The following is a 26,927-nucleotide window of genomic DNA, read 5'->3' as shown; positions in this document are numbered from 1 at the left end:
TGTCTCAGCCTCCCCAAGTGCTGGGATCACAGACATCCGCCAGCACACCCAACTGTGTAATTATTCCTTTAGAAATTCGTAGAAATAGAATGCCTAGGCTATGTGGTGTGCAGGTTTTGTAAGCTAACACATATGCCTTCCAGAAAGCTTTTACCAGGCTATAACACCATCCATAGTCCAGGCTTTGTCTGTCTCCTCAGCCTGCAGTCTTCACAGTCTGACAGTGAGCTTCAGTTTGCGTATTTTCAGTCACTGTCAAGCACCTTTTTCAGCTGAACACTGAAGCTGCGCGTCTGCACGAGGCACCGTGCGGTGTTCTGAGCCACGCGTGCCTTGTGTCTTAAGTAAGCAGCTTTGTGTTTGCTTACTGCCCACATGGATTTCTGGCGCTAAAATTCCTCTGAACCCTTTGCTGATTTTTCTGAAGAATGCTGACATTTCCATTGAGTCAGAAGTTTTTGGTTTGTTTGTTTTGCAGTAGTGGACACTGAACCAGGGCTTGGTGCACCTTAGACAAGTGCTCTACCACCGAGCTACATCCCCAGCCTTTAAAAAATTTTGAGACAGACTCTCGATAGATTACCTTGAGTTTGTCACCCTCCCACCTCAACCTCCTGAGTAACTCGGATTAGAGGCATGCACCACCATGCCCAGCCAATCTCTAGTATGTCCCTAACAAATATAGCCATTATGATAGTAATAATAAACACAAATAGAGAACTCACAGAATCATAGACAGAGGGTATCATAAGGTTTGGGCTGTTATAATCCTGCCTGATAAAAGTTACAGCGGTTCTTATTCTTTTGTTTCAAATATACCGCTTGGAGTAAATTCAAGATAATCTGCTCTAGTCAAAGAGACCACTACATTTGGATGAAAACTTCAGCCAAACAGCTGTTAGGACTAAGCTTTGCCCTAGGCATGAGCGCCAGGCCCCTCCTATATCCCCGTCCGGAGTGAGGAGGACACAGAGGCAGAGCTGCTGGCCCTGCTCTGATGGGAATGGGGCCGGGTGCAGCGGCAGCTGCGCAGCTCAGCACACACCTGCGAGCAGCGGCCTCACTGCGGGCAACCTGTGGCTTTGCTCTGAAGAGAGATCAGTTCTCCCTCCCTTCGCGCTCTGGCTGAGGGAAGGGGCCACGTGCGACCCTGCAGATGCCTTCTCTCGTTGGCCACACGTTTCAAGGGTCCCAGGACACCTCGGCACCGTGCCTGGCCCTCTCGCTGTGGACAGGGCCAGTGTGATCAGAATCCAGGGCCCGAGCGGCTCAGGTGCTTGGAGCTTGATGTAACCTGGGCCTGCGTGTGTGCGCACCCTCTGCCCTTTCCGCACAGGGGAGGGGCGTGCCAGGGCGCGGTCACAAGTCGTGCATGGTGCCGTCTAGCCCAGACTGGGACTGTTTTGTACCCTAGCGCCCACTTTACACGTCACCAGCAAAAAAACAAGTGACCTTTTTCAAGACTTTATAACACACACAAAAAAACAAAGACTTCATAACAAAAGGGTTTTTCCATTTTGTTAATTGCCTTTTTGCATTTTGATTCCATGTTTGCAATGTGTAATGACTGCACCATGATGGAGCGCTGCGCCGGGTATGAACACATCTGAACCCACCTCGTTTTTAAATTTCCAGACAGGGTCGCACTATGTTGCCTGCGTTGGGCTCAAACTCATGATCTTCCTACCTCAGCCTCCACAGTATTTTCAAAGGTCTTCTTTAAAAAAATAAAAATAAAAAGCAGGAAATTACTTGTGATGCCTTCAAAGAATATTAAGTTAACAAAGGCAACCCTTTACGTGGAAGCCTTCACTCTGAGGTTTGTCCAAGGTCAAGGCCTGGTTTCTCCATAAACTGATGGAGGTCTGGAGGCACAAGCGCCAGCCCCGTTTCCCCGGACTCTGCTGCCCCCTGTCGGACGATGCGAATACCGCAGCAAGTGGAAGTCCGCAAAACCAGAAGAGCACTTTCTAGGATTTGTTCGGTGGAGCGATGAGATGGGTCTTCACACACCTCGTGAATTAGAGCCCAAGAGTAATCTGCTCAAGAGACGGAGGGCGGGAGAGGAGGGAAGGGAAGGGGATGAAGAAAGAGAGGGCCCACGCCTCAATGTGGAACGAAGCCCAAAGCAATCTCAGGAGTTAAGGCAGTGGACGGTAGCGCAGCATCCACAGCCAGCAGCATGGTCCAAGTTGTGGCCCCCTGGTGCACCTTGACCTGGGAGATCTGTGCTCGGACGCAGCACTGCCCCCGGCCCCCGTTCACACCCACGAGCTCTGCTGTCTTCATCACAGTCCCCGCAGCACTGGGCATGGAGGGGATCTGAGGCGAGGGCTTCCAACTGTGTGCACATGTGAATCACAGGGTCTGGTGGAAAGTATAGCTCCTGACTGTAATCTCAGCACTCTTGAGGCTGAGGCAGGAAGGTCCCAAGTTTGAGCCCAGCCCAGGCAACTTAATAAAACTACCGCAAAATTTTTAAAAATACATTAGAAAGGGCTGGGGAAGTAGCTCCACACAGATGCTGGTTCCACCCCAGCGAAGTAAAATGAACTCCGGCTTCTCATCAGTAGGGTGGGGTAGAACCTTTCTGTCCTGAAAGCTCGTGACAGCGGCTCCGGCCTCCGGGCCACACGGGAAGGTGGCTGTGACCAAGTGCTCGGCTTGGGGCTGTTCTCCCTCAGTATGACCTTCCGCCCGTACACGGCGACCTGAACTGTCTTGGTGCACGTCAGCCCTCAGATACCAGTTAGCTGCTTCACACTGTCATTTCTGCCGCTCGAATTCTCAGCCCGGTGGACTTCCGCACCTGGGTCTGCCCCGCCGAAACCACTGTTGTCTTCTGACCCTGACGCCTGGCTGGCCTCCACCTGTACCTGCACCGTCCATCCCCAGCCCCCGCCAGCCCGCGTCCGCGCTCTCACTGCCGAGCGCACATGTGCTCCTCCTCAGACCTTCTTTCCCAGGTTTCCTTGGTATCTGAGCTTTTCCCTTTCTTCCCTAGCACACTACGTTCCAGGTACCTCCGGCCTGCCCCACTGAGCCCCTTGGCTCCATTCTCCAACCCTGCTGCCTGCCCCAGGGGCAGCCCAGGGCAAAGCCCCGGCTTCAAGCGCACAGTTCCAGGTTCCAGCCCCAGAACCCAGAAAAACCCTCCATAACAACATGTCAGACCACAAAAGATAAAGTTCCTTTGTACGTCTCAGAATCTACAAAATAAATTAAGAATAGACTTTGACAGGGTTCTAAAATGTCACCCACTGCACTGACTTCGCACCCTCCGGGGCATAGGTCCCATCCTGCAAAACCAACACCTTCAGTCTCAACCCCCCAGCTTCCTGTAAATGCATGAGGGCGTCTCTGCTGTCTCCCCACACCCCCACCACACAACCCACCCGGGCCGGATCTGAGAATGGCCCAGGCCGGGCATTCAAGGGACACCGCCCTCCGGCTGTGCCACCAGCCGCATGGGCACTCACAGCGTCAGGGCTGCTCTCCCTGCACGGTGCGGGGCTGCGGCGGGCCGTGTTCTCTCCTTCCTGCCCGCTGCGCCTGAAGCCGCCTGCTCTGGCTCTGCACCGAGGGGGAACTCGGGCAGGTGCGGCACCACTCACCCCGCCCAGCAAGACTCACGCGGCCACACGGGCAGCACGCCTGGGGTACTGCACGTCCTGCCGCTTCTAGCCGTCAGAGCAGCTGCCAAGCAAGGCCCGAAAACTGAGCGTGCACAGCTGTAGTGACCTTCTCCGCATCTTCCCTTACCAAGAAAAACACCCTTTGGTTTTTTAACATGAAGCCCCCTTGCTTGGTAAACAACCCGCAGAGGGTTACTAAAGTGGCACAGCCAGGAAGAGTGCACGTGGTAACAACAAAGGCAACTGAGATTAACGGTGTCCACTACGGCTTTAGAGATAATCAGTTTTATTCGTCTGGGGGTACCTGATGCTCACAGGGCACCGTACAACAAGTTTAAAAAATACAATATGAAAAAAGTGAACAGCCAAAGAGAGTAATTCCATGAGAGGGCAATGGCCCACAGAACACCAACGAAAGCCCACAGCAACCCCACCCTCCGCCCCTAAGAACATTTCATTCCTTCCTGCTTATGTTTGGCTTTTAAGAAACATCAAAACAAAGTGCAAAAGAAAAGCTCTCTGAAGAGTCAGAGCTTCACATAGCACCTTCCACACACCCGATCACAAAATGCTTCCTCGCTCGGCGTGGAGTACACCGGGTAAGCCAAGCCTTTCAAGCTGCTGGGCCCAATCTTCAGGGCACACCCGTTTTCCGCTCCCCCCGGAGTTACCTGCATCAGCACTGGTACTCAGGGGCAGTGTCTGCCTCCCACTCCCTCTACAAGGTCACGTCCGAAACTAGTGAGGGCCCAGCCAACTGACCTATGTAAATCCCTGACCTAAAAACGTCATTAACGTTGGGCGGGGAGGGACACACTTTGGCTCTGGAATCTAACTGGACTCAATTCTCGTCATCAATAATAATGACCATTTGAAATCCACCAGAGAACAGCAAGGTTTAACACTGTACTGGGAGGGAAAGAACTGCTAGACAGAGTCTCAGACAGGAAGGTGGTCCTGGAGTTTCTGTTTTACTACGTATGTAATGACACATGTTGAAAAAGTTACATCCACAAGAGAAAAATAAGGCATTGCAGATCTGCCCAGGAACTGTGAATGCTCACCATCAATTCTGTAACGCCCGGTACAAGCCGCTTCTCACCGGAGCTTCCAAGGCAGGCCCCGTCCCCACGCACGTCTCACCGCAGCGGCACCGCACCGCTGTGTGTGCTTTCTTCCCTTCACGCCACAGCATGAGGGGACCAGAGAGAGCAGCCACGGGCGGCCGAAGGGCTACAACCAAGAAACTTGGGGCCGTGCAATGAAATGAGGAAAAACTGCTAACATACCTAAAAGATCTGCCAAAACCTGTGAAGCAGAGCCTGCCTGCTCGGTTCCTCCGGAATGAAGGGTGCTTTACTGTAGCTGCACAGCCGGCTCAAGCTATCACCTGCCCGCTCCTTGGGAAGCACGGCAACCTCAAACCTGCCGGCGGCCCGCCCCTCAGCGTCACAGTGCACACGGGCTCCGTCCCTGCATCTCAGCAGTGACTGGACGCAAGGGGTCCTTCCCAAACACACTGCCGAGCAGCAGCTTAACGAAGACGCAGAAAGCGCCAGACTGCCCCTCAGGCAGAAAGCAATCTAACGCAGACGCTCTTCCGCTTTCCGGACGTCCGTCGGGGTCTGTCACAACTGGGCACTTCCTCTCAACACCTGGAGAAGCATTTTGCAGAGGGAGAGGTGGAAGGTGCTACGTGAATGCACATCACATTACTCAGACAGTCCCGCCAAGGTGGCGGGTGGCTCGCTGGCCAAGGGCATGCCCCAAAGCTACACTGCTCGCTGCCACCAACACAACAATGCAATTTCTGACAAAGCGCCATCATTGTATATAGCTCATGTTCTGCTAACTACTTTCTATTAACCAGGTGACAAAAAATGAAATTAAGCCACTTTTTCTACACAAACCAATACTTTATCAAAGTTCCGCATTTTACAAGTCATGTTCAAAAAACACACACAAATTAGCATTTTGTACACAAATGTTTATTTCTCATTTAAACATTCCCTTTAAATACAAGGAATGAAATCTAAATCTTCATAAAGATGAATTAAAAATGAAATCCCTCCAGTATAGTGCTTGTAATCACTGTGTTCTTGGTCACTACTGGCGTTTACTGTTTAACATCAAAAACAAAGACAGGTTATTTAAAAATCATGCTACTGGATTTCTAGCTCTTCCTCTAGGACCAGCTCTATACTGACCTGCAATGTTTAAAATTTTATATCACCAAATTGAAGCAAGTTTAAGGGTGAAACAGCTGTGCACTGAACACAAAATCAACAGATTATAAGATGTAGTCAAGTTCATAACGAATATAGGTGTTCTTGTCATCGTTGTAGATCCGTGGGTAATGTGCTATGAGTGCATCCTGGGAGCCGATGTAGATGGAGTTGTAAATCTTCCAGTACACATCTCGGACTTTCCGAGCCGGATGAAACAGACCCTAAAATAATTATTATTTGAACTGTCAAGCATATACATAACCTTACAACAATTAACAAACCATAAAGACATAATCAAAATATTTCCCTTTGAAGAGGAAAAAAAATCTGTCAAGTGCATAGAGCTGCAATGGGAAAGAAAGTCTAACCCACCATGCACAGCCCCTCCCACAGGACAGTGGCCTGGTGGTTATGGGAGCTGGGCCCCCCAGCCACCTACCTGGAGGCAGTACTGTAGCATTCTGCAAGGTCCGATGGCAACCCGGAGCCCCTCCAGCGCACCCATGACTGCCTGGATCACGTGGGGAGACGTCTCGAACACATTGGGCCACACGTAGTTCAACAGGTGATTTAGAGAATCCTCACAGCCAAACCCATACACTCCAAGCGACATGTGCTGCACCACCGCGCTGGCCGTCTGTCTGTGCACAAGGTCCCTGCAACAGAGGAGCAGTCTGCATTGATGCAGTTGTTGATGGGAAGTACTCCCTGCCATCAGGAACCACACTGCTATTGCTTCTCGGCCTTTTGTCTAAGATCAAGTGTAGGAACCACACTGCTTGCTCAGGCGAGGCCCAGGGGAAACCACCCTAACACCCCACACCTGATTCATCATCCTTCGGGTAACTAGCAAGTCCACTCGAGAATGTCTCCTTGGATGACTTAGGCCGAAGGCTCAAAATAAGCCCTGTTTTCTAACTAACCTTAAAAAGGAAGATGAACGCGCCCCGTGCATTGCTGGATTAATATACTACCAAAAGCTGGCAGAGATGATGTACCCCTCCCAGCACTTGGGAGGTGAGGCAGAAGGATCACTAAGAGTTTAAGGCCAGCCTGTGCTACATAGTGAGTTCTGAACCAGCCTGAATTGTACAGACAGACCCTGTCTCAAAAAAAGAAAAAAGCAAGCAAGCTACCAAAGAGAACCATGTGACTCTTACAGACAAATGGTAGCAATAACTGACCTTAAATGCTATAAACCTGAAATCTTTCATAGTAACTCTTTCATAGTAAATCTTTCATAGTAACAGATACCAGCATACAATAAACTAAAAATTAAATCTCCTCTAGGGCTGGGGATTTAGCTCAGCGGCAAAAGCGCCTGCCTCGCAAGCACAAGGTCATGAGTTCGGTTCCTGGTACCGGAGAAAAACCAAAAAAAAAAAAAAAAAAAAAAAAAAAGAAAGTGACAAAAAAAATCTTCTCTAATGCGAATATGAAGTTTCAGGGGCCAGGGATATAGCTCAGCAGCGTAAGTGCTTGCCTGACAAGCCTGAGGTCGAGTTTGATTCCTGGTCCCCCCAACCAAAAAAAGTTTCATTCAAAAACAACTTCAAGAGGAAGAGTAGATCAATGAACTTTTTTCAAACCCACAGACATGAAAACTCATCTCTTGTGTTACGTGACTTTATGTTTGTGTCCATCACAGTTATTCACTCGTTATTCTGAGAATGAGCAAGGAACAGAACACACTAGGGTTCACAGTGAGCAAAACGAGTTGGGGCACTTTACCCAGAGACATTGAGAACATCCCAGGGGGCAAGAGAAAGATCTGCATCTTTAGCACCCACTCCTCTCCCCCGGCCTTCCCCGGCCCTGGGGACTGACACCAGCCACACCCTCATTACTTACTGCAATGCAACGGCTAATCTACTCACCACAGCGAAGCGGCACTTCTCATTAGTAAGTTTCCCAACTGAAGTGTTCCTCCCTTCATAATTCTGACAGCCTTTTAGTACACCACATATTACTGCTAACCACGGGTCCCATACAGCCGGGATTTGAGAGACAGAGACCACCACAGGGACCAGGAGCAAACCAATTCCTGGCCCTCAACCTGTTTCCCATGGGCCTACAGATGCCAACAGGTAAGAGAAAGCAACGCAAACTCATCTTCAATGTATTCGTCTTCCTTTATTCCCAACTACTCTGCTCCTACCTCTGCTCCGTTCCGCACCCACCGCCTGCTGACCACTCAGAGTGGTGATGTCGGCTTAGCACTGAACTTGCTTAACCTATCTCATCACCTTCAAGACCCAGCCCACAAAGGTGGTAGAGCTGCAGGGCCTCGGGCTACCGATGGGCACCCACAAGTCTCCAGTCACTGCCCTGCACCTGCAGTCCCCTCGGGCCTGGCAGTGCCTCCCCGAAGCTGAGGCCACCCAAGCAGAGGTAGTCAGCTGCTGGTGGTCAGATAAGCGATGAAGGCATCTCCAGGGCCATCTTGCAAAACCAGAACCAAGGTAATGACCACAAGGCCCCAGCCCGCCCAGCCACCCCAAAGCATTTCCCATGGACCAGGCTGACCTACCATCAGAGCCATGGCCCTTCCACTTCTTGGCCCAGAGCCCACCCTGACTCTGCCCAGTCAACCTGCCTGTGCCCACTGGCATGCCTTGAAGTGCTCTTCTGAGACACTGGCCAGAACCTGCCTGGGCTGGGGGTGCAGCGCTCTGAGTGCAATCCCCAGAACTGCAAAACCAAGAACCTGCCCATGATGCCTGGGACCTGTCCCCATCTCCTCCTTGGCTGACCTGCTCAACTACATGCGGGGCAGCACCACAATGCCCCGCTCTGCTCCCCGAAGACCACCCCCAGCCTGCACCAAGCCCTTCCTGTCCTCCACCCCAAGGTGCTCTGGTGTTCACAGCTGTGTCTGTCACACAGCTCGAGCGGTGCAGTGTAGACCAGACAATGAGGATCAAGGGCTGAGTAACTGCTCTGCGAGCACAAAGGGGAGAAACAGCCAGCTGTGCTCCACTGGCAACACGGAGGCACACTGCGTGTTCCAGGGGAGAGTCCACCCAGGTGAGACCCACTGTTTCCCTGGCAGGTACTACAGCTAACAGGAGGCACGCGAATCTTCTGCCTCCCGAACAGCTTGCCCCCGCGTCTAAGAAGAGTGTGGTGCACGCAATGCTTGCGGCTCTTTGTTCACTCGCAGAGAGAGCCCCCGGCCCTTCTTTCAAAACCATCTGTGTCTTGTCTTTAATCTCCATTCACCCTTCTGAATCTCTGTTGACCCTCTGGTCAGGGACAAATTCATGGGCCGGTTCCTGCAATATGGCATTGGTGGTCACCATATGAGGGGGTCACCATCTGAGCCACCAGGGCCTGTGACAGGAGCGGGGCAGCTCTGGTGGGTTACGCTCATTCACGCGTAAAGGGAAACTTTGGCTTCGCTTGCAAAAGAAAGCTAAAATGTCAGGTCCACTGCATTAATTCATGCTCACTGCTGCCTCTAGTTACGTTTGACTGATCTAGAATGGAAGTCCACCAATTACTGCTTTTCAAATGTATTCTGAAACACTGTTGTACTGATATGAACAAGGATTAAAACTAGAAGCAGGAAACCTGGAAGAGAAAATGCGAGGAGCCACTGTAACACACACTAGATCGTATTTACAGCTTTGTAAAACTCCACGCTACTTTAAAAAAACAACCCAGGCTACTATCTCTTCTTTTGGAGAACTAGGGGATCTCACTATGTAGTGCAGGCCAGCCCTGAATTCACTAGGTAGCCCAGGCTGGCCTCACACTCACTGATCCTCCTGCCTCAGCCTCCGAGCGCTGGGCTTACAGGCATGTGCCACCACATCTGAGAAGTATCTCTCTTCTAACAACATCACAACAAATAGGTCCCCTGATAATCACTTTAGTAAGTTCCAAAATGGAAGAATAACTATTACTTCCTTCCATTTAGCGCAAATCCCTTACCTATCCATTAAAGCGTCTTCCAGCAGGGGTGTCACCGCATAGATGTAGTCTTTGCCCATTTCACCAATATACTCAAACAAGAAGGACAGCGACTTCAACACGCCGTTCTGAACGTTCAGCTCGGGAACTCTGTACTCGTTCATTAAAGCAGGGAGCACTGTGAAGGGGGAGCAGGTCTCGGCCACAATCGCTATGGCTACAGTCGTGCACACTCTGTTCTGCCTTTCCTGAACCTTGAGGTTGTTTAAAAGTGTGGCCAACACATCGTGAGGGCTAGAAAGAAAGAAGCATCAGCAAACTGTTATAAGTCAAAGTTCTTTCAGGAGAAATTAAATATGCAGAGGAATCAAATAAGTAATCACTAGGAACTGGGTAATTTTACGAAAAAAGGCAGTATTGTCAAGCCAGTAGGCGCTATTATTTCAGTTTTAAAGAAAAAAACGTGTATTTTCAAATGTCATTTTCCATCTATAAATGTTCTGAAACGTAAAGGTATTAAGCACATGTTTAAGGTGGTTCTCTGGGATGAACACAAGCTGAGCAAGCTCACGGAGCTCTGGCCTCCACACTCGCATGGGCAGGGCCAGGCTGCCTCTCCACCAGGCCCCCGGCCCAGCGCAGGACACAAGGGCAGCTACACGCGTGCTGCAGACATCTTCATCCTATCACCACTGAAACAAATACCACTGCTAACAAAAAACTAGGGAGAAGAGTGTGCATGTCCTGTGGGTCGGGTGCGCTACCAAATTAATCTGACTCCTGTGTGTTTCTGAGAAATGTTTTCTTAGTTACTAAACCACAAGCACGTATGGTGCTTCATTTTCTGCATCACTACTCCACCTAGTTTGGTTCTCATGGAAAAGCAAGGAAGCACAGATTATCTGGGAAAGCTGTAATTCATTTAAACCTATGGACTAATCACATAAAGCAACTTTCAAAAAACACACAACGCTCTTATATGAGATATACATTATGCTGTGATATCAAGAACCTGCCTTACTATTTTAAGCAATATCTTTTAAAGGACCAAAATTTTGAATTTATTCTGAAAACGAGAAATATTTAAAGTTGACTATCAGACGTTTTAAAGCTTTCCATCTATTCTAATTCAATTAATTTTTTTGAAAGACTTTAAAATGTGGCAGGTCAATGGTCAAATGAAGCTTTCTCAACTACATTAATCATACTATGCCTTAAGAGATTTCTACACAGAAGTATTTCCCAAAAAAAGAGAGAAGTGTTTCCCAATACCACAATAAGTCTACCACAACATAATAAAAAATGGAAATACTCACCCAATGGCCTTTGCAATATAGCCAAATGTGTTGACTGTGGCTCTACGAATAGCCTTTTTGTGAGCTTTTAGGAGCTCTAAAAGCTCAAAGCAAATCCTCATCCACTCTCTTGCAGACACATACTCAGCTCCCCTAATAAAAAACAGAAATATTTCTGTGGTGTTACAGCTCTTGTGTAGCGCTGGGGATCCAGGCCAGGGCCTCACACATGCACTCTACTGTGTGGTTCAGTAAGCACCCTCTTACAGCACCCCCGAAGTTTTAAAAGGTAAATCTGCAAATTCAGTTCCAAAAAGGTCACTATTAACTCACACTAAACATTAAATAAGTTATTACTACCCTTCAAAAAAGCCAATTTAATCAAAACTAGACTGTCACTTCCTATCGCTAACCCAACGGAAAATGACGAAGCACATCAACCCTGGACACCTGAGCAGATGTCTGCAGCATTCACGACACTAAGCAAATTTTGCTAACTCCACACCAAGTGACTAAACGTGAGCACCTTATTGAAATGGTTAGGTCACCAGCTTACCTGTCAGCAATGCGTCCCACAAGGTCAATACAGTTCTCCTGCACTTTCTCATGCCTGTTCTTCAGGATGGGAGTGAGTCGGGGCAGCAGATCCTTAATTGGCGGGGTCATCTTGTGCATACCTATGTAACAGAAGTCAACACTGTCAGGCAGTACTGGACAGCAACCTCTGCTGGCTCATTCCGCCTTTTACTTCATAATGTAAAAAACATGTGACTAGGCACAGATATAAACTTACAGCTGCCTAAGGAAGAGAAAGCCCCAGATTCTGACCAGACTCAGAACTGTTTCTAATTTTTCATTAAGAACTTCTGATTATGCACAGGAATGAAAGAAATCAGTGAAGTGATTTAAAGAGCGATGGATACTCAATAACAAAAAAAAGTTTTCTTTGGTTCTGAAATGTGCTTATACACTGACATTTAAGTATGGGGACAGCTTATATTCTGGCCATACACAACAATATAAGCCAGAGGTAGACATGTAAATTACAGCAAAATTTTCCAGAAAGGGCCCCCTTACCCTGTAACTGCCAAAACATACAGAGCTCCAGTCTCCCTGCAATGCAGGGCATACTTGGATGGGATTTACACCTACGAAGAGAGAAGAAAGGAGGCAGCTGGCAGGGGCTCCTGCTCTGACTAGAGGTGCTCGCTCTGCGCTCTCCAGGGCTGGTCCCACATCTCCCTACAAACGGCCACTCACAACTCCCTATAAGCAGGCCCCAAGAGTGGCCAAGTAGCTAATTCTGCAAGTCGCTGTCATCCTAGGAGACACAACGGGGCTGAACTGGGGATTATATGTAAATGTAACCAAAGATCCGTACATATTGTATAAATGCTCTTTACTAAAATAAGAACAGTGGCTACCACAGCCAGTTATTTTGACTTCTTGCTAGGTTACTTCTGACCAAGGAGTTGCTTCAGATAGCACTTACGTTCAATTAGATTAAACACAAGAAATCATCTGTTTGCTCTGCATATCATAATCTGCGTTTTCACACTTTCCTAAAAGAATAAAAAGTTTTGTTCTCTAAACCTGAAATTACAATATACTTGTATTTTTACTTTGGGTTAGAAAACTGAATAGACAGCTTTAAAGATCTGGGTATAAAAAGATGAGACAATGACTTTATCAATCCACTTTTCTTCCAATTATGTTCCTTCAACTGACAGCAATCAAAAAAGTTGTCCTCAGAATATACTAAAATCCAAGGCTGAATAAATATGTGATTTCGTTCTACAACTAAATTAAAGGCCCACCCCAAACCGCACCTCCAGAACACGACAGAATATTCTTCAGCAGATTCACTCATTCTACAAGCCCCCTCTTCCACAGCCTCAAAGTTCCAAGTCATAACCATTTCCTCAGCTCTCACGGCTCCCAAACTTGCCCCTTTCTTCTATTAACGTAAAAGATAGGCTTAACAATATATGAGTTTTATGACTGGTTCTGATTTAATTATAATCTTGAAGTGCTTTTTCGGAAAAGTAACAAAAATCTCCCAGCTCCTAAATATGATTCTGCATTTTACTTTCAAAAATACAAAAGTAGTTAAAAAACAACAACAAAATATTACATGACCAGCAAATTCCATACCTATTACATTTACAATAGCCTTCAGTGCTCCAAGAATGCTGCCCAATACTTCCGGGTATTCTTCACCCAAATATTCATACAGCACAACACCCAAGTGCCCCATCAGTTTTTCCTATAGTCAAAGAGAAATGTTAAAATGTCACTGTTTACACCAAGCTGCTCCGAGAGGAAAGAGAGGTGTAGAGGGCATTTACCTCTTGACAAGTCTTCATGACCACAGCAGTGCGAGAGATCAAGTCTGCTGCCTGCTGCCTCACTTTCGCTGATTTGTTGTTTAAACGCCAAAGAACTGTACCACAGATCTGAGGCAGGTAGGGCTTGACTCGTTTCCCAAGTGCATTGACCACTGTGCCAAAGCCATTCAACATTACTGAGTCCTATGAAGAAAAGCAAAGTTGTATTAAAAAAAAAAGATCAAGAACTTTCTTTGTGACTGGCACAGGACACTGAGCAGTATCCAACTTCTTCCAACCACCCACTTTTAAAAAAAAATGTCAGACACAAAAACATTTGATAGGTGAAGAACATCTGATAAACCACCAAGAAAATACGTTTTAAAAAATTATTCCAAACTTTACTTCTTAGGGAAATTTACTTGAAAAATTACAGGTTTTCCAATAGATATGAAAGTCATGGAATAAAATAAAAAATAAAAAACAAGAAAGTCATAGCAGTATGTTAGACTACTTAGTTACCTCTGTAGTCTGTTCTTGGAAAGCATAAAGAATACCGTCAATCAGCTGTTCTTCAAGTTTGTGGTCAATATCGGCTGCTCCCAGGTTGCCCATAATTTTCTCAATTGTTTCCATCACCATTTTTCGGTACTGCTCAGCTTCATCTTTCAGATCGTCCACAATCCTGGATATGATTTCTGCTGCACCTACTTTGTTTGCTAACTCCACAGTGGTATCAACTAACTAACAGGACAAAAGAAAGACCTTTTAATCCACTGCTTCTTAACATCATGAAAGCCTAATATTCTAAATGCACCACTTGGCTAGTAAATACGCTGAGAAAGCGTGATTTCTAATTTGAAACTTAAAAAGTAACTAGAAAATTTAAATGAGCCTAAGGCAAACTGATACAAGATAAGACTGTATCGGTATTTCAGCCTGCCAGATAAAACACTGGACGTTCTAGGGCTGGGAATTTAGCTCAGCTGCACAGCACCCGCCTGGCAAGCGCAAGGTCGTGAGTTCGATTCCCGGTACCAGAGAAAAACCAAAAACAATTTTGAAAATAAAACACTGGAAGTTCTAAACAAAGACATCAACGCTGCAGGGCGCAGTGGCATACACCTGTAATCCCTGCTACTTGCATCATGGACAGGAAGATGGCAAGTTAGAGCCCAGCCTCGGCAATTTAGTGGGAACCTCCCCCCATCTAAAAATAAAGCAAATACTTAGGAAAGCTGGGGGTACAGTTCATTGCTAGAACACATGCTCACCATCCTGGGTTCACTGCACAGTGCCACCAAAAAATAAGTAAATAAATAAATAAATTCCCATTCGAGTACTTATTCTATATGCAAAATCAAAGTGAAAGTTAAATGAATAATGAAAATCCAATTCCTTTCACAATCAAACACAAACTATGAGATAATGAAAGGAATGTTAGTGAAAACGACCTAAAACATTTTTAACAATAAAAGCTGACCTGCCGGTAATTTCTTCTATCCAAAGCCATTCTGTGCTGCCAGAAATGTTTGAAGAAAGGAGGGAGAATCTCTGTTTTAATGTAGTTTGCTTCTACACCATCTGTTCCACAACACTGTTTCACCACCTGAACGTCAAAAACAAGAAATCACACATAGTACTGACATATTCATGATTTTAAAACAATAAAGTGAAATTTCCTTTGTACCAACAAACAAACCCAGCTTAGGTTAACAAAATGTAACACCAATGTGGAACAGTTAATTACCTTCAGCACGATTTTCTTCATTTCTTCATCAGGAGATTGGAATTCTCGAATCAGGATTAACATCACTTCTCTGGTATAATAGTTGGCATATTCTGCATCCATGAGAGGGATAAGATACCCAATAGCTTTTAAGAAGGCAGCCAAACCCTATTTTCAAATTTAAAACACAAAATTAGAAAATTCAACTTGTGTTGCCTTAACACTAGTGAGCAGAAATCCAACCCAGCATTTAACTGGTATCTTACCTTTCCTCTGTGTTGGCGGATACCCTTCCACAAAGGCTTCAGCACAGAATCAAAAGACTCAATACCGTAAGGAGTTGCGGCTTCAGCCAAAGCAGCAATGGCCAACGCACTGATGGTTCGAACCTTCTGCTGCTCATCCACGAGACCTACAAAACCAAATACAGGCTTTATGTACACACCAACGCTACCTAATCTCCACAGTCTCAACCAGATTCTACATCTACCCATTTAGGCAAACTGCAGAATCTACTCACACATGATCAAATTAAGCAAATGTACCAATGAACTTAATAATAAGTAAATAGGCAAAAAACAGTATGAGCCAACCTGCTGACAGCAATATCACAAAGCCCAGTATAAAAATGTAAGGTGTCTACAGAGTTAAGCCCATTCACTTGTCTCCCTAATTCCACAGCATAAATTTCACAACTGTCCCTTTCTGAAAAGGCAAAGTTCTAGTCTACGGCCATACCACCCTGAATGCATCCAATCTTGTCTGAAAAGGCAAAGTTCTATGATAACTCACCATGCTCAATGATTTCAACTAAGCTTCTGAGATGTGGCAGGATGGCACAGCCCATAAGGATAGCTATCTGCTGTACAATCTTAATACCCGTGTGTCTGGCTTGCCAGGACTTCTTGCTTTTGCACACAGCTTTTAAGAATGGCAATAAAGAAGGAATGCCGAGGGCAGAGGCTACAACAGCAAAGGCTCGAGCTGTTGTGTTACGGACATACTCGTCCATGTTGTCTATATCAGGTCTCATGGTGGAAATCATAGTAGCCAGACCAGCAGCCTAAGAGGAAAAGATAAAGTTCATAATGTCAGCTTTCAACTATGACTTTCTATAATCAATCCCATCAACAGACTCAAGCTCTCTTCTCTAGAAACTGAATGTAAATACCTTTGCTAAATTAGAAATGATCTCTCGGCCTTCCACTCTGGCATAGTAATCTTCATCAATCAACAACGGTTCAATGACCACAAGAATCTGGAAAAAAAAAAGAGTAGTTAATCTTTCATATCAATTACTGATGTCACATTCAGGTAAAAAGCACAGGAAATTTAAAGTTATCAGGACACTCTGTTAATCGAGAGAGAAATTAAGAATTTTTAATGACACAATTTCAAACCCCTTGGGCCAGGTGTGGTGGCACACACCTGTAATCCCAGCACTCAAGGAGGCTAAAATACGAGGATCGGTGTGAGTTTGAGGCCAGCCTGGGCTACAAAGTGAGTTCAAGGCCAGCCTGAACTGAGTAATCCCTGTCTCAAAAAGACCAAAAAAAAAAAAAAAAATTCAAACCCCTGATACAGATGATAATTACAGCAAACTATTAACTGTATAGACTAACGAATATTTAGCATTTTTTAAACAGAAGACAAGAATGGTGATGCATACCTGTAATCCCAGCTACTCAATAAACCAAGGGAAGATTGTAATCTTTAGGCCAGCACTTTCAACTTGGTGAGACCTTTCCTTAAAATACATTTTAAAAGGGGATTTGCCTAGCATGTGTAAGGGCCAGGGTTCAATCCTCAGCAAAGAATACAAAAAAATTTACAATTACTATTACCAAGAAAGAGAGTTACAAACCAAAAATATGAGAAAAATGAAGCCACTATGGTAAAAAGAGCAAAAGGTCCCATCTCCATAAACCTGCATCTGTGTGCGATGTATGTGTCTGCAGACAAGTAAACTTAACCGTGGTCCACTGGGCACCTTGCCACATGTGAACTTTCCCTCCCTACTGTAAATGTGTACAATCAAGAATTTGAGCTGGGCGTGGTGGCACATGCATGTAATCCCAGCACTTGGGATGCCAAGTTCGAGGCCAGCCTGGGCTACAAGTGAGTTCAAGGGCAGCCTGAACTGCGTAGTGAGACTCTATCTCAAAAAGACGAAAGAAAGAAAGAAAGGAAAGAAAGGAAAGGAGAGAAAGGAGAGAAAGGGAAGAAAGGAAGAAAAAGAAAGAGAGAAAGAGAGGGGGGAGGGGGGAGGGAGAGAGAGGGAGAAAGAAGAAAGAAAAGACAAAAAAGAAAAGGAAGGAAAGAAAAAAAGAAAAGAGAAAGACAAAGAAAGGAAAGAAAGGAAAGAAAAGGAAAGAAGGAAGGAAGGAAGGAAGGAAGAAAAAGGGAGAGAGAGAGGGAGAGAAGAAAGGATAGAGAGGAAAGAAAGAAAGAAAGGGAAAAAAAGGAAAAGAAAAGAAAGAAAGAAAAATTGAAATTGGTCAAAAAAAAAAAAAAATTCATAAATTCCTTCTAGCCAGGCGTGGTGCTGCATGCCTGTCATCTCAGCACTTGGGAGGCTGAGGCAGGAGGATTGTCGTGAGTTCAGGACCAGCCTGTGCGACAAAGTGAGCTCAAGGCCAGCCTGAACTGCATAGTGAGACCCTGTCTCAAAAAGACAAAAACAAAAACATGCACTCCTTCTGTATTAAAAACTAAAACCAGCCAGCCTTGGTGGTGCACACCTGTAATCCCACCATACACGAGGCTGAAGCAGGAGGATTACTGCCAGTTTGAGGCCAGCCTGGGCTACGTAGTGAGTTCAAGGCCAGCATGAACTACATAGTGAGACTCTGTCTCAAAAAAACAAATAAAAATCCCCTAAAGCCATTAGTGACAACACCTGAGGAGAAAAGAAGACAAAAACAAATGCTTGACAACAGGGTCAGGGAGACAGCTCTGCTGCACGGAACCTGCATGACAAGCATGAGGTCCTGAGTTCAATTCCCAGTATCAAAAAGAAAAAAAACGCTTGACAACAAACCTTGTGCACATATGGCCGCACTAAGTCGTCCAGTTTGTACAATATCCTGTCAATAACTTTCACGAGTAAATGGCGCTCCTGGTCCTCAAGTGTAGGAGACATCAGCAGAGGAAGAATCTGATTAAACAGAGGCCCAGCTCCAAATTCTCGGGCTTTATCAGTGATCTGACGCAACGCAGCCTGGGTAAAATGAGGAAAAGGCGTAAATTCTTTGTAATCAAGCATTTGTTGAAGAGCAAATTATTCCAGGAAGATTTTCAGTAACTCCCTATTTTAGTGTACACTTTGGCAGACACTGTACAGAGCGCCGGCATGAGGACTCCAGAGTGTGAGCTACATGACAAGACAGCAACTGAAAACTATAGGGCAGAGTCCATCAGACAACCTAACAGCCCTTCCTCCCAGGCCTGCTCCGCTCGACCCTGCGCACAGGGCTAATGCGGGTCCTCACACAATCCCACTGGTTACTCTCAAGAGGTGCACATGCTGGCCTGAAGAAAAAGGGGAACTTTCTTTTTCTGTATCCTTACAGTAGCACAAAATTCTTTGATGCAGAAAACTAAACCTTCATACTACCTTATTGTTCCCTGATTCCAGGCCCTTAATGAAGATTAAGAGAACTTAAGATTTCTAAACATAAAACAAAATGAATTAGGTTGATACCTTTCTCATCGGAGGTGTTCCATTTTTGATTTTTAAAAGCAGCTTCATTATTTTTCTCTCTTTTTGCTCTTCTGGACTAAGCGTAGATTCATCAACATCAACCTATAGTAAAAAGAAAATTTTAAAGGTATGTAAGATGTTACAATTTAACTCTCAAAAAGATGTAGTAACTTTTGGGTTTCTTTTGCGGGGGGGCGGGGAGTCTTTTTGAGACAAGTTCTCACTATGCAGTTCAGGCTGGCCTTGAGCTCACTTTGTCGCAAACTCACAGCAATCCTCCTGCCTCAGCCTCCCTACTGCTGGGATTACACGCATGCACCACCACACCCAGCTTAAGTAATTCATTTTTGTTATTATCACTTACCAAGAGTTTATCAAAGTACTGAATATCATCAGGTTTTAAAAATGGAAGATTGCCAGACGGCTGGTCATTAACACTTTTCATGGTTCTGTCTTCCGTCTGCATGTGGAAACCAGTCATCCCACCTAATGGTGTTGGAGTTGCTGTCAGCTTCCGGGCTGGAGTTCGAATTGGAACGTAACCAGCTGGAGGGGGAAGTACCTAACAGAGTTGAAAGGCAGGTTAGCATTTACCTGACTTTACAAGCTGAAGAACAACATAAAGAGTAGTACTTACACATAAAATATTTTACAGTTTGTTAGCTAGGAAATGTTTTAACTACTTGGAGAAAAAAACACCTTTAACACTGTTCTATCTTAATCTGAAATTTAAAATATTTATGACAAATAATCATACTTATCTACTAACTAAAATTTAGTAAGTCTATCAGGAGTATAGGAAAATAAGGAAACACATGAAGCAGGCAAATAAAATTGTAATCACTTTCCAACAATCTGTACAAAAATGTTGGTAAGCCAACATAAATTAAAATTTGGGAATTATAAAACCTAAATCAGTAACTTCCAAAAAAGATCCATTAGAGAAAATAAAATAGAAAAATAGAAATAAGCTCACATGGTACAAATAACATGTAAAGGTTACATATTTTAGTAATAAAGCGAAACAGACATAAGCTATTGCACTATAAAAACAAATCTACATGTAAGAGTCTGAAATTGTGGAAAAGAGATAAAGGTGTAAACTTAAACCAAAATATTTACCAAAGCCTTGTAAAACACATATCACCTAATCGAACTTTTTTGCAAAAAGAGAAATTTTTGTAAAAGGTGAAAAAAAAATCTTTCAAAAGTTGGTGAAGAATTTTTTTAGGCTTTTTAAAAAATTACACCTTCTTGGGCAGGTCATTAAGCCTAGACAGGTCTTCTTCAACAAGGCTGAACTGTCATGTCTAAAAATGTCAACTATATACTCTACTAAATACAGATTTAGTAGCTTTCTGGTGTTTCGTTATCCCTTTTTTGGGCTGCTAGCTCATATGTTTCAGCTCAGACCCCTAAGCATTTTGAATAAACCAGAATTTAGTCTCTGAGAGGCTGATGAAGTCAATGTCAATTACAGCAGCATCACTCCACACAAAGGACTACTAGTATTTACTTTTAAGGATTGTATTCACCACACTCTGCCATGAAGAAGGATAAGCTTGAGATATTCCTAGGTAAATGGATGCACCTTGAGACCATACTCTAAACAGACACACATGTGTAAATACTCACTGTTTCTCTGGTGTGACAAAGTGCAAGTATAAATAAGGTCCAAACTGTTTATTAAGTATTATGAAACAGGAAGAAAGGGTTCAAAAAGAGAAGGGGAACAAGAAATGGGCTAGGGGGAAAGGGAAAGGAAAGAAGGAAAAAGTAAGAAAAAAATACGAAAAAATGGAAACACAGCTTTTGTGAAAGGGGAGGGGAGGAGGGGCTGAAGAGAGGGTAGGAGAATGGCAAAATAAAGAATCAAGTTATACTATGTACAGGTACAAATTCTCTATGATGAATGCAATCATTATGTATATCTAAAATACACCAATAAAATCTGACTGAAAAGAAAAGATTATACTCATCAGTGTGATTCACTAGAGAGAATTTTTCCTTCCATTAATATCAAGGAAATCAGCGGCTACAACTGAAGACGACACTATTAGGGCAGGTGACCTTGGGGTGTCCACATTCACAACATTTTGTGGAGGGTCCAAGTTTTAAAGCAGATAATGACACCTGAGACAAACACTCACACACCTACTGGAAGAAGAGACATGCACACACTGCAGACTATGGAAAAGCAACCATCACTGGAAAGACCATCACATGACAGCACTGCTGGGATAAGCAGAGTATCCTTAAATTAGCAAATATCCTCCGAGTGCCAGGTATTGAGAAAATTACAATTCAAAAGAACCTTCAGGGTTGAGAATGTGATTCACTGGCTCTTGCCTAACATGTGTAAAGCCCTGGTAAACAAATCAAGCTATTGCACACTGCTAATGCGGGGGCTCCCAAAGACCACACCCACAGCCCCCAAATATCCTTGAGATTTTTCACTTTCAAAAAATAGTAGATGCTATTATTCATTTCTTTTCATCTCTATTATCTTCTGGAATAGCTGGAATACACTTGGAAATAGCTTAATGTGTGGCATGGCCTTAGTAAATTTGCATACGACCAATGCAAACTTGTATGTCACCTTTTCCAACACAAGTGAAAATCCATATCCTCACTATCACACGGATATTCACTGTGGCTACCTTATATCCTTCTGGGAACATGGCATCCAATTCTTCATCAGAGAGTGGGCGGTTTCGCTCATCAATTTCTCTCTCCCACCTCCACGCCTGCAGCTGCTCAGGAGTCATACTCATGATGTGACCTATAAAAAAAAGAAACTTCTGCAACAATCTACAGTTTAAGGTACAGTGATGTAAGACAAGATCAATCCTAACAATCACTTCCATTTTATAAATGCAAACCAAGATTAATTCTACGTTCTCTTATTCTTGTTAAAAGCTATCATTAATGGCATGCAGAAGACTACAAATAAAAATAAAAACAGCTCCAAGAGGAAATATGATTACTTGCAATGAGTGTCTACCTGGTGTTGGGGTGGCCATGTTCATGGCCGGGGTGCCAATCGGTGTCTTCCCAGGGGTCAGAACAGGAGTGCTTCCACCCATCTGACTTGCTGGGGTCTCATCCCAACGGGACTTTCTTTTACTGGCTCCAGGAGTTGGTGTTTCTCCAATTGAATCTCCACCTCGATCTGTTCGAGGAGTCTCAGCCCATCCACTTCCATGCCCAGGAGTATCTTCAAAGAGAAAGGCCCAGAAAGACCACAATGTTAACCAATTAGAACACTTTATTCTCCATTACACATTCAACTTCACATATTCAGAAGCAGAGTATTCTTAAAACAGAGACACATGCAAAATTTTAACGTTCCCATTTGTCCTATTTTTTTGGGTTGCTTTTCTGATTACAAAAACATAGTATCATTAACAGAAAACAAAGTTACTTTTTATCACTCATGACATCACTATGCAGAGACAGCTGCTCTTTATGTCATGAGCCATGTGCTGTGCTTCTGCAGACAAGTGGGAGAACTCTGCATGGACGATCCTACACTGCCTGTCATCCAGAACCATGCAGTGTTCCTCACACCATTAACAAATCTTTTACAAAACTGTAACAGCACGTCTTTCTAGTCAATCTTAATTTGCCATGGCTATCCTTGTAAACAGTTTGTGAAACAGAGCTTATAATCATCTACATAAAAGACAAGTATTTTGGCAAATTCAGAGACAGGACATAAAAACAGAGGTTACTAGAGAGTGGAAGGGGGAGAAAACAGGCCGCTGAATGGATAAGGAATTTCACTGGAAATTCCTAGAAACAAATTCTGGTACATAACACTCAGAATAGACTAATGCCCTGGAGTTGTATGCTTATAAACAATTAGCATGGTAGATTTTACACCTGGTATATTTAACCACAACAAAAAACAAAAGGTTATGATCTATAAACTCATCCTTCTAAATTTCTTTGTAAAATAAGCCTTAAGGGCTAGGGATATAGCTTAGTAGCACAGCGCCTGCCTGGCAAGCAAGAGGTTGTGAGTTCCATTTCTGGTAACAAAAAATAAAATAAACCTTAAACTTCTTCAATCCAAGGGCGGTAGCACATAGCTATAATCCTGGCACTTGGGAGGCTAAAGCAGGAGGACTGCTATGAGTTTGAGGCCAGCCTGAGCTACATAAGCAACTTCAAGGCCAGCCTGGACTATGTAGCAAGACCCTGTACTCCCTCCCAATTTAAAAAAAAAAAAAAAAAAAAAAATCACCAAACTTCTTCAAGAAGGGTCGTCAATGTAGCTCAACAGCACAGCACCTGCCTGGCAAGCCTCAAGGCCCTGAGCTCAATTCCCAGTACAAAAAAAAGAAAAAAAAAAAGGAAAAGAATGAGGCCTGCCATCTGCCCAGCTGTACCTGTCTGACACACATCTGCCTAAGTCAGCCCTATACCCACATGCACAGCCTGACTCCCAGCATACCTCTCTCGGTTTTGGGGGTCTCATCCCATCTGTTTTTACGGGCGCTGGAAGTTGCACCTCCATGGCCCGGGGTTGCATGGCCAGGTGTGTCTCCTCGGCCAGGAGTAGCAGCTCCTGCAGGTGTGTGACTCGGCGTGGGATCCCAAATTTTTGAGCCAGGGGTTGCTCCAGGAGTTTCACTTCCTTTTGCCCGACCTGGTGTCTCATCCCATCTTAAAGAAGGGGTATGCCCAGGGGTCTGAACAGGGCAAAACAAAATTACTTCATACAGCTAACATAACCACAGAGACATTAACTACCAAATTTCTGTTAAACAAGAACTTCAAACAAATAAATGTTTTAGTTTTTGTCTCTATGCAATCATTCTACTTAAAGAACACATTTGCAAATATGTTTATGACCAAGACCAAAGATAAAAGTTCAAATACAGAGGTGAACAAAAGTGCTAGAAAAAAAAAAAAAAAAAAAAAAAAAATGGGTATGAACCTTGGACATGCCACTAAAAACTGTCTTAGTGGGAAATAAAATCACTGAAGTTTTTCTATCTAGACCTGCAATGGAAGACACTCAACTCCAATTATAGCAGCACTTCTCAAGCTGAGGCTCTAAGACACACCATTTAAGGGAGAAGGAATCGATGCATTCTAAGAAACAGTTTTTATATTTTGTCCCACTATATGCATTCAATAAACAAGCAGGTTTCAAAGCCGGGAATGGTGGCGCGTGCCTGTAATCCCAGCACTCAGGAGGCTGAGGCAGGAGGCTTGTTGTGAGTTCAAGACCAGCCTGGGCTACAAAGTCAGCACAACGCCAGCCTGAACTGTATAGCGAGACCCTGTCTCAAAAAGACAAAAAAAAAGCAGGTTTTGGATTATCCAGATGGTTACCTTTCAACCGCCTCCTACCACATGATTTCAATTGTTGAGAGGAGTTTGTGTTTCTCATCACGTTTGTACGAAGTGATACTGACCCAACTGGTGCTGGGAAAACTGGAAAAAGCTTAGAGGTGGGCATAAGCAACATGCACGGCACACAGCAGTGTGAGCAGAGACCAGGTGATGGATGAAGGGTGCTCATGTGTGATACCAAAAGAAACACCACAGAGCATGCAGTATCATTTTAAACTGGGTGATTCAGTATACGCAAATCAAAATTTAGAATTATACCCTGTCCTTTAAGTAGTAAACAAGATGTACTATACTTCATGTATTGGTTTTAAAGTTGGATGTTCTTATAGATAAGTGGTGGCGAACCAATGGCACACGTGCCACAGCCAGCTGTTTGTTGTCACTGAAAGCTCCAGAAGGTTCACCATCACTGTTGCAGACCTAAGAATTTCACCTTGCTATCAGTTTGCAAATTTGCATAACACCATAAAAAAATCAAGACTCAGTATTTTTCCTTTAAAAAAAGGACTATATTACTCAAAGTTGGGAAGTTATGGGTTAGCGAGAACATCCATTGTTCAGACAGTCAATCTGGCACTTGCCTCTCCTAGGGTTAGAGGAGAGGTGGGAATAAACCCTTCCTATTATGCATTGTTACCCCACAGTCACAATAAGGGTGAAGTTGTGCTAAATGGGCAGAATGCAAGAAAACATGGTGTGAATTTCTGCAGCTAACAGGACACATTCTTTTCTGTTGTTTGGTTTTTGTTTTTTGAAACAGGGTCTCACTATGTAACTCAGGCTAGTCCTCAAACTCGTGGCAACCCTCCTGCCTCAGCTTCCCAAGCACTGGGGCTATAGTTGTGTGCCACTATGCCCGGCTAATAAGCTATAATAAACTACTACATGTGGTTATCATTAAGAATACAGTTTGAGCCAGGAGATAGCTCAGTAGCACAGCACCTGCCTGGCAAGCGCATGGTCCTGAGCTTGATTTCTGGTATCAAAAAAAAAAGTGAAGTATACAGTTAAACAGTTACCAGCAGGGCCAGGGATATGGCTCAGCAACACAAGTGCCTGCCTGGCAGCCAGTGCAAGGATCTGAGTTCAATTCCCGTTACCAAGGAAAAAAAAAAAGTTATCAGCAGAACAAGTTTGTATCAGTTTCTAAAACACTGGATGCCAGGCACAGAACTGAAGTTATTGAAATAACTAACTACATTCAGCAACAACAACTTCTCAAGGATCATATGGGAGTCCTTACAGTCTCAAACCAAAACGTTCGGCAAGGATGTATCAGGTTTAGCACAGCCACTCCTGGGAGCAGGAAACACTGCCACGGTCTGACACCTCTTCTCACAGATAAATAAATCCATGCTAATACTGGCTAGAGCTAATAATGATTTGTTTAGACTGGGGTGAGGACCCTGACTCTATCCCCAGCTGACGCCAATGTGCTGGCAGAGAGGGAAGGGTGGAGAGAGCAGGACAGGATGACTTGTGTTAGTCGGGAAAGAGCAATGACAGATCAGAGGGGAAAAGAGGGATAAGCACAGAGAACCGGTCATTTTACTTTGTACTAGAAACAAGCGGTTTCAAAATGTTTAGTAAACATCCAAGCAAGCGTGTCAGGTCTGACAAACACGGAAGTCTGAGGAGAGAAGTAGGAGACAGATTTAACAACGAGGGAGCTGGCTTACGCAGAGACAGAAATGAGGTCCTAGGGAGGGAGTGCACAGGGACGGTAACTCCAAGGACTAAGCACTAGAGCACCCCAAAGCTTGACACTGAAGAAGAGAAGGACCCCACAAACCAGAGTGAGGAACAGCACCAGGGAGGAAGCGGAGAGACAGCCCCAGAGACTGGGCAAGAAGAGGGTGTCCAGGAACATGGGCAAGAAGAGGGTGTCCAGGAACAGTCAGTGAAGCACTGAACTACGTCTGAGCAGAGCGCAAACTTCTGGACGAAACACGAAGGTCCAGGGACCTGAGGCACTGCTCAGGGAAGGCCAGAACTAGATAAGCAGATAGGCAGCATGCGCTGAGGGATTCCTGGTGTAGAGACAGAATGGGGTAGAGACTGGAAGAGGAGGTGAGCATCAGGGATGTTTCCGGAGCATGGTGGTTTTTCTTCTTCTAAAGACAATGAAGAGCTCCCATGCAAGAGGGGAATTAGAGCTGAGAACAGAGGAAGGCTAAGCCTCCAAAAGCAGCGAGCAGGTGTTTATAATGTCCCGGGTGTGGGCTGAGCCACCCCACCCTGCAGCCAAGTTTTCCCCAGCGTGAGACTGGGCCTGAGGGAGACGGAAAGGCTAAAATGCCCCCGCACAGGTGCGCGCCACCAGGACCACCAGGGTCCTCACAAGACTAAACAGCACAGACAGACGCGGGAGGACGCGGCAACACAACCAGAGATCCTGCAACCAGATGCCAACATTAAGGCACACAGACTTTGGACTTGGAGCCTCCGTAACCACGAAAAAATATGGTTCTGTCGTTTACGTCACCCAACACAGTAATAAATTCTATCACAGAGAAAAACATTTCAAAAGTAGAAATAAAACCTCAAAAGCACTCACCTCTGCCTGGTCCCAACTGGACAGTTTTTTGGGAGTGGCACCAGGAGTCTGATCAGCAGTTTGATCCCAGCGCCGCTTTCGCTTTGAGGGAGGCTGGGACGCTGCTGCTCCATTGACGACTTTCAGTTCTCCAGCTTTAGCTTTCTCTGCTAGCTGCTGCCTAATTTCTCT

General features: G+C 44.9%; 1 protein-coding gene across 1 annotated transcript in view; it reads right to left on the bottom strand.

The window, feature by feature from the left end:
• Positions 1-3,904: 3,904 nt before the first annotated feature.
• Sf3b1 (splicing factor 3b, subunit 1, 155kDa) overlaps positions 3,905-26,927 on the bottom strand; it is a 28,436-nt gene continuing 5,413 nt past the window's right edge. Inside the window, exons 5-24 of the mRNA XM_005373873.1 lie at positions 26,757-26,927; positions 23,292-23,529; positions 21,837-22,049; positions 21,493-21,614; positions 19,197-19,394; positions 18,833-18,934; positions 18,170-18,349; positions 16,301-16,387; positions 15,922-16,192; positions 15,396-15,541; positions 15,151-15,297; positions 14,884-15,009; positions 13,923-14,144; positions 13,422-13,604; positions 13,228-13,339; positions 11,630-11,750; positions 11,095-11,226; positions 9,800-10,072; positions 6,303-6,519; positions 3,905-6,084 (exon numbers count right to left, since the gene is read on the bottom strand). Coding sequence (XP_005373930.1) covers positions 5,926-6,084; positions 6,303-6,519; positions 9,800-10,072; positions 11,095-11,226; positions 11,630-11,750; positions 13,228-13,339; positions 13,422-13,604; positions 13,923-14,144; positions 14,884-15,009; positions 15,151-15,297; positions 15,396-15,541; positions 15,922-16,192; positions 16,301-16,387; positions 18,170-18,349; positions 18,833-18,934; positions 19,197-19,394; positions 21,493-21,614; positions 21,837-22,049; positions 23,292-23,529; positions 26,757-26,927 — 3,420 coding nt within the window. The 3' untranslated portion in view covers positions 3,905-5,925. The remainder of the gene's footprint in view (positions 6,085-6,302; positions 6,520-9,799; positions 10,073-11,094; positions 11,227-11,629; positions 11,751-13,227; positions 13,340-13,421; positions 13,605-13,922; positions 14,145-14,883; positions 15,010-15,150; positions 15,298-15,395; positions 15,542-15,921; positions 16,193-16,300; positions 16,388-18,169; positions 18,350-18,832; positions 18,935-19,196; positions 19,395-21,492; positions 21,615-21,836; positions 22,050-23,291; positions 23,530-26,756) is intronic.

The sequence above is a fragment of the Chinchilla lanigera genome, unplaced genomic scaffold (genome assembly GCF_000276665.1).
Source record: "Chinchilla lanigera isolate Chin_1 unplaced genomic scaffold, ChiLan1.0 scaffold00002, whole genome shotgun sequence".
In the NCBI taxonomy this organism is placed as follows: domain Eukaryota; kingdom Metazoa; phylum Chordata; class Mammalia; order Rodentia; family Chinchillidae; genus Chinchilla; species Chinchilla lanigera.
This window is presented reverse-complemented; position numbering and strand designations above follow the sequence as displayed.